Source organism: Nicrophorus vespilloides, unplaced genomic scaffold (assembly GCF_001412225.1).
Source record: "Nicrophorus vespilloides isolate i.1.1-1 unplaced genomic scaffold, Nicve_v1.0, whole genome shotgun sequence".
In the NCBI taxonomy this organism is placed as follows: Eukaryota; Metazoa; Arthropoda; class Insecta; order Coleoptera; family Silphidae; genus Nicrophorus; species Nicrophorus vespilloides.
In genome coordinates, this window is record NW_017099780.1 from 7,799 (window position 1) to 14,963 (window position 7,165).

General features: G+C 29.5%; 1 protein-coding gene across 1 annotated transcript; it reads right to left on the reverse strand.

Annotated features, from left to right (window-relative positions):
* Window positions 1-2,830: 2,830 nt before the first annotated feature.
* LOC108565565 lies at window positions 2,831-5,198 on the reverse strand. The gene is made up of 2 exons (XM_017925098.1): window positions 5,117-5,198; window positions 2,831-3,458 (listed from the first exon to the last, which is right to left on the reverse strand). Exon 2 carries the CDS (start codon window positions 3,438-3,440, stop codon window positions 2,877-2,879), a length of 564 nt encoding a protein of 187 aa, XP_017780587.1. The 5' UTR covers window positions 3,441-3,458; window positions 5,117-5,198; the 3' UTR covers window positions 2,831-2,876.
* Between the last annotated feature and the right edge of the window lie 1,967 nt (window positions 5,199-7,165).

The following is a 7,165-nucleotide window of genomic DNA, read 5'->3' on the forward strand; positions in this document are numbered from 1 at the left end:
GCCCGAAATATTGAGTTATCCCAACTTTGTTACCGGCCAATAACGCAATTAATTCCAAACCGAGGAGAGTGCTTTACATTTAAGAATATCATCAATTTTTTTTTCTTCACTTTATTAAAGGAAATATTAAGCTGATAACAATTGTAACCATTCGCTCATTATTTAATATCTCAACTCTATATATTTTCTTTTTTGTTTGTTTCCAACAGATGATTGATGATAGTTTACGACCGTTGTTCGTTCCTTTAAATTTCGTAGAGAGAGCGTGAAAACATTCCTCGTGTCGTTTAATTGGAGCCCTGTTCTCTCGTCCTCGTCTTCTCTCTCTTTCTCTTCCACTGAAGCGCAGCACGTCCAGTCGGATCCTCCGCTTCTGAGCACGACCGTCGCACGGACCATTAAAGGGAATCCTTTACGAGCTTTCGGGTCAATAAAAATTAACATAAACGCCCGTGTCTTTAAGCCATTCCAGGACTCACGAAAAATTCTACATCTGGACCATCTGGTTCATTCCAGATTTCGCACATTTGCACACTTTCTATTAAGGATTTTTTTTTTGCAAGAAGATTAGAAATGAAATTTAAAACAAAATTAATATCTATAAGTATTAATATTTTCATTCAATAGCAGCGTTTTCGAAGATAGTAGGCGTAGTGTTACATTTATGAACTATTTTCATTCAATAGTTGAGTTTTAGAAAGGTGGAAACTATAGTTTTATTTACTTTTTTATAGAAAAACTTCTTTTGAAGATATGCGGATAATCCTAATTATTGAGATTAAGATTATCCGCAATTAAATTTAAACTCATTGTGATTCCAAATCTATACGCAATTTTTTTTATGATTGTTTTTGTATTCTACATTAATAAATTTTAACAGATTTATAGAAACAGAATTGTGAAAAATCTAAATTATACAGATTCAATTAATCTTTAAACTTTTAGCAAATTCTTAATCTTGAAGTAAATTAAATTTCGCACATTTTCTATTAGTGATTTTCTTTTTGCAAAAAGATTAGAAATGAAATTTTAAAAAGATATATCTATAAGTATTAACATTTTCATTCAATAGTTGAGTTTTAGAAAGGTGAGAGTTATAGTTTTATTTACTGTTTTATAGAAAAACTATAAATCCTGATTATTGAGATTATAAATATCAATTAAATTGAAACTCATTGTGATTCCAAATCTATATGCAAATTTTTTATGATTTTTTGTATTCTGCATTAATAAACTTTAACAGATTTATAGAAACAGAATTGTTAAAATCTAAATTATACAGATTCAATTAATCTTTAAACTTTTAGCAAATTCTTAATCTTGAAGCGGTTAATCCACACCCCTGGATTACCTTTTTTTTTAACCGTAAATTTCCGTTCGGTAAGTTTTCGTTGTTCGCGGCCGGATTTGCTTCAAATTTATGAAGGAGTCTAAAAGGGGAAATTTTCTAATTAGAAAAATTAAGTGCGCACTGCGTCGCCCATTAATCAAATTAGAATTATGGAAATTGAAACGCTCCGGCTCTGTATCAAAATGCATGCTTTTTCCTCTTTCCCCCTTTTAACCAACATTCAATATTATTCGGAACGCAAAAGCTCTTTTGTACCCGATCCAATTTAATCAAGTTTCGTGCCGTTTTATTCAATGTTTCCAATTAATTTTCCGCGAAAAAATAAGCGTATTTTATATTTATTTCTTCAGTTTCTTTCGATTGTGAAGATCGTGTCTGTGGAAGGCTGTGAAACTCATTAAGTGCGGCTGCAGGTAGATAAGTTCTTGTCCCCTCGAGCGAACGCGAATGTCGTAAGTCATTTTACATTTAATTTTCCGGCAGCAGAGGGTAATAATACGGTGCAATAAAAAGTGTATATATGTATAGATATAATGCGCGCTTATAGGCGAGGGGATGATGATGATGGTAACATTTGTTGATTCTTTTATGAGCGTCGGACACGTGTACGATTTTATTTCCGTTACTATGAAAGCAGAAAAAAAAGAGAGATAGAAGGGCGCGCAAGATGGTTGCATTTCCCTAAGGGCTTTCATCAAATTAATAATAGTAGTTTTAATGTGAGCATTGGTTAGCTTCTTAATTTAATGAGTTTAGAAATGTGTAGTTATTAGAATGACTTTCTCTTTGTTCGAGTTAGAAAATGGTATGTTATTAGTCACCTATTCAAGTAACATATGCTTAACTTTCGTTTATTCAAGTTGGTATAACAGTTTACTTATTTATCAGACATCAAGTGTGAGCGAACTTTTTAAGGAATGGTCAAAAAACAAAAGGAAAAAGTTGATATTTTAAAATCTGTTGCGTGCCGAAAATTGATTTGTCACCAATTCAAGTGTTATTAGTGTTTTCATTGCTTAACTTTTGGAAGTTATCAAACATCAATAAATTTATTTTGTTGTTAATTTATTTAATTTATTAATTGAAAGATTAAAAAGAGATTTATTTCATTTATAAAAATTGTATTTATTCTTATATATACAAAATTCTACAAAATGTCTGTCATTTCTTTAAAATTCATTGGACTTACATAAATTACATAACAATAGAATCGATTCAAAGAAATATCGGTGGAATTGAACAGTTCTTGTACAAATTATAACTTATTTTCTTTATAAAATTGTGTATGTTATTAATTTTTTAATTGGAAGATTCAATAGATTTTTTTATTTGTAAAGAAATGTTTTTATATCTTCAAAATTTTACAAAATAATAATCGATTCCTTAGGGATTCCTTCATGAATTCCACTGATATTCTTTTAATCAGTGGAATTCATGAAGAAAGCTTAACAATTCTTGTAAAAATTGCGACTTATTTTGTCTATAAGATTGTGATTCACTTTCTTTATAAAATTGTGTTATTTTCTTATGCGCTCGGAGGTGCGAATATATTTTTAATAAGGATTCTCTTCACTCCAACAGTTGACTTGTATAACCTTACGTTTTGGAACAACTCGTCCAACGTCTTCATCGTCTTCGCCACCTCTTGAATGTATACACAGAATCTGATTAAGATATGATCGTTTTGCCAATCGCACTTTTGCGTGCTGTTATACGTGTCTGCAGTACGATTAAACGTACATTCGAAATCCTCCAAAGATTTCAACGTATTGTGGAATTTATCAATTTCCGTCTTCAAATTTCTTATATTCTCTTTTAACTGTTGGCGTCTGATCACTACCTTACTTCTGTTGGGCTGTCTCACCAATAACGTAAACTCGCGTAGAAGCTTCATATTTTTTAAGATCTTTTTAAGCGTATTCATCATGGTTTTCGCTATTTTAAATACGTCTTTTTGTAGAGTGGTTTTTCCTTTTTCCTTGATTTTACACTGCATCAGAATGCTTTCGCTCTCTAACTCACTTATTGCCATCATTTTACGTGGGGTAATTTGTATGTTTATTTTTCTCGGAATGATAATAGTCCCCATTATAGTCTCTCTTGAAATCTGAAATATTATAAAGACTTAGTTTTAAGTTTGTAAAATATAATATTTTAGTCAATATTTTCTTTACATAAATGTTCTAAAATGTATTGCATACACAAATCTTATGTAACTACAGTGAAGCGATTAGGATTATCATTAATACCTCGCATAGTACGGATTATCCACTTTTTGAAACAAGACAAAAAGAGACTTGATTTTTGTTCCATTAAATTTTCAAACCAGACTGCAGTGAATCTGCACTGTTTGAATCCATACTATATGTATTGAATTTGTAAAACTTATTATTTTAATTAATATTTTCTTGTTACTGTTTCAAATTTTCAATAAATTTCTATAAAATTTTCCAAAAATTTTACTATTTTTTTTGGCCAAATATCCTCATAAGTTCTGTTTTTTGTTGCTTACAATACATAACAATACAATCTAAGATGCATTTCGGTTTTGGAAAGCATATACAAATCTTATGTAACTACAGTGAAGCGATTAGGATTATCATTAATACCTCGCATAGTACGGATTATCCACTTTTTGAAACAAGACAAAAAAATACTTGATTTTTGTTCCATTAAATTTTCAAACCGGACTGCAGTGAATCCGCACTGATTGAATCCACACTATTTGTAATGAATTTGTAAAACTTATTATTTTAATCAATATTGTTTTGTTACTGTTTCAAATTTTCAATAAATTTCTATAAAATTTTCTACAAATTTTACTATTTTCTTTGACAAAAAATCCTTTTTTTTGTTGCTTACAAATATTCTCATTACATAACGATACAATCTAGGATGCAGTTCGGTTTTGGAAAGTCTTTTGCTGCGGTTGTTCGTTTCAGACGAATAAGTGGAGAAAGAATACATGAAAAGACAAAATAAATGAAACGAAAACATGATTTTAATGAGGAGAAAAATAGGGAAAATTGCATAAACGTGCGGGGGCATAAAAATTCGTAATGCGAGCAAACAGAGCGCACTATTATCGTTCGCTCGAAAGTGCTACATTTCACGGATCATTGACAAAACGCAATTACAAAATCGCGAACGGCGGCTTCGAAACGAGCCGAGTAATGAGATCTAATTAAGACTTTATTAACTGTTCTGCTCCGAATCGACGGGGATACAAGAAAACAATGCGAGATTTCCTGTCTTACTCACCGTAATTTAAAAAAAAACATCGATGCGATTTAAAGAATATGGAGCAATAAGTAAACTGAATGTATGTAGCAACTATTGTTTATATATATAACGAACTGAAAACATAAGGATAAATAACAAATGTATCTACAGAAACCGGACTAATCGAGGAATTCAAATAAAAAAACACAATTAGAAACTTGACTATATGAAGCGTAACATCATTGTGTTTTTGAAGTTGCAATAGTGAATCCGGACTGATCGAAGCCGCATCTTGAGAGGTATTCCTGAATTAGTATTAAAAAAGAGTATTAATCACTTCAAATGTTAACTTTTACCGTATTTCAATTTAGTAAGAATGTAACTATTTCAGTAAATAAACGTTAGTTAATTCTATGTCTGCTCTATGAAATATGAAATGTAAATGGAAATCATTAACTGAAGACAAATTTAATTACAAAGACTAAAGTAAATAATACATCAAAACGCAATAATTTGTTGGATGAAATAGTTAGTATACTGTACTTTGCTATTCCTTGAATCTTTATCAGAGAACACTATTTTTGCAGTATCTTCCACTGTTTCACAAAACCTCTCGCTTTCTAAAACCAACAAACTCTTAGCTTCATCCATTTTTTTCTATCCTCACTTTTTCTTATTTTTTTTTTGTTTTTAACTCAGACATGATTTGATAAAAATTTTGAAAAAAAAACAAAATTGATAACAATTTTTACAAATTGTAAATTTTACCCAAAAATAGTAAATATCAATACTAATACTACTAACATTAGTTTATCAATCTAGTAATAGGAATAATAAAAATTTGTTGAAAGATTAATCTTAAGATTTGGATTAAGAATTCATTAATAAAAAGGACCAAATCTAATTCTTTATTAATGTGCATTTCAGGACAAAATTTTAATACTGATATTAGTGTAACTAATTTTTACTTCCTAATATTGGGATTTAAACAATTTGATGTATGGATTTCGGCAAATACAACTAAAGTGCATAAGTTTCTTAGTAAAATTTGATCTTGAATTCATCTGTGAAAAATTGAAAAAATCCAAGGAAATAGTATAGATAAAATTAATGTCTATTTAGGACGAAAATGTTAGTAAGAATTATTAATACTGATATTACTTTTTCAACATTGAATTTGAACATTTCAGAAAATGCAATTTGAAAATGAATTGAACTATTTTTTTATTGTGAAATTACATGAAAATTACAAAATATTCAAGGATTATTTATTGATAATATTAAAGTACTAAATCCGATTCCTACAAGTTGTTGAACTTTTGTTTCTAACTCAGACATGATTTGATAAAAAAATTGAAAAAAAATCAGAATTGATAACAATTTTTACAAATTGTAAATTCTACCCAAAAATAGTAAATATCAATACTAATACTATTACCATTAGTTCATCAATCTAGTAGTAATAGGAAAATTTGTTGAAAGATTTAACTAAATTTACATAAGAATGAATGAATGACCATGAATGAATCTTAAAATTCGAATTAAGAATTCATTAATAAAAAGGACCAAATCTAATTCTTGATTAATGCGCATTTCAGATCCTGATTTTACTTCTAATATTGGGATTTAAACAATTTTATGTATGGATTTCGGCAAATAGAACTAAAGTGCATAAGTTTCTTAGTAAAATTAGATCTTAAATACATCTTTGATTGAAATATTCCAAGAAAATAGTAAATTAAAAGATTAAATATACATAAAATTAAAGTACTAAATTCGATTTCTTATCTATATATTGATTAATGTCAATTTAGGACGAAAATCTTAGTAAGAAAATCTTACGTTAATATTATTTTTTTTTTTCAATATTGAAACAAATATATGAATTTCAGAAAATGAAATTAAATTTGATAATGAATTGAACTATTTTTGTATTGTGAAATTACATGAAAATTACAAAATATTCAAGGATTATCTATTGACAATATTAAAGTACTAAATCGGATTTCTACAAGTTATTAAACTCTCGATTTTGTTGTGTTTTCAACGACTTAACAAACTTTAACTAATCAATAAAAATCTTTATGTTTTAGAATTCATATTTATAGTGTAAAAATACAAGTAAATAGCGCACAATTAAAGGATTAAAGTTATAAAAATCCAATTCCTGTAATTCCTCTGATCTTTAGTTTTTCTTATGATTGATTGAATATAAAAAAAGTGAAAACTTTTGCTGCAAATCGGATCACGGTCGGACCTAATTACCATCGCCAACCAAAAGAAACAGGGTCGCAGATTCTTCTTTGTCTCTTTCTTGCATGAGCGCGTTTCGTGCCGATGGATGATGGAAAGCTTTCGGGTTCTTTATTTTTATTTTTTTTGGCTTGCGCAACACGTGAACGGAAACCCACATGGCACACTCCGGATCCAAAGCCGCCCCCGCCTTATATATCAACCAAGTACATAAACTACGCACACACATATATATATACTTATATATAGGTCGTATTGATTGAGGACCTTCTCCCTCCTCTCCACCTCCCCTCGCGCCATTCAGCCACCGCGAGTGTGCGTTGCGTTACGTAACGCAAT

Excerpts from the sequence above, each read along its gene's own strand:
- LOC108565565 (XM_017925098.1), bottom strand. The coding sequence starts at position 3,440 with ATGGGGACTATTATCATTCCGAGAAAAATAAACATACAAATTACCCCA.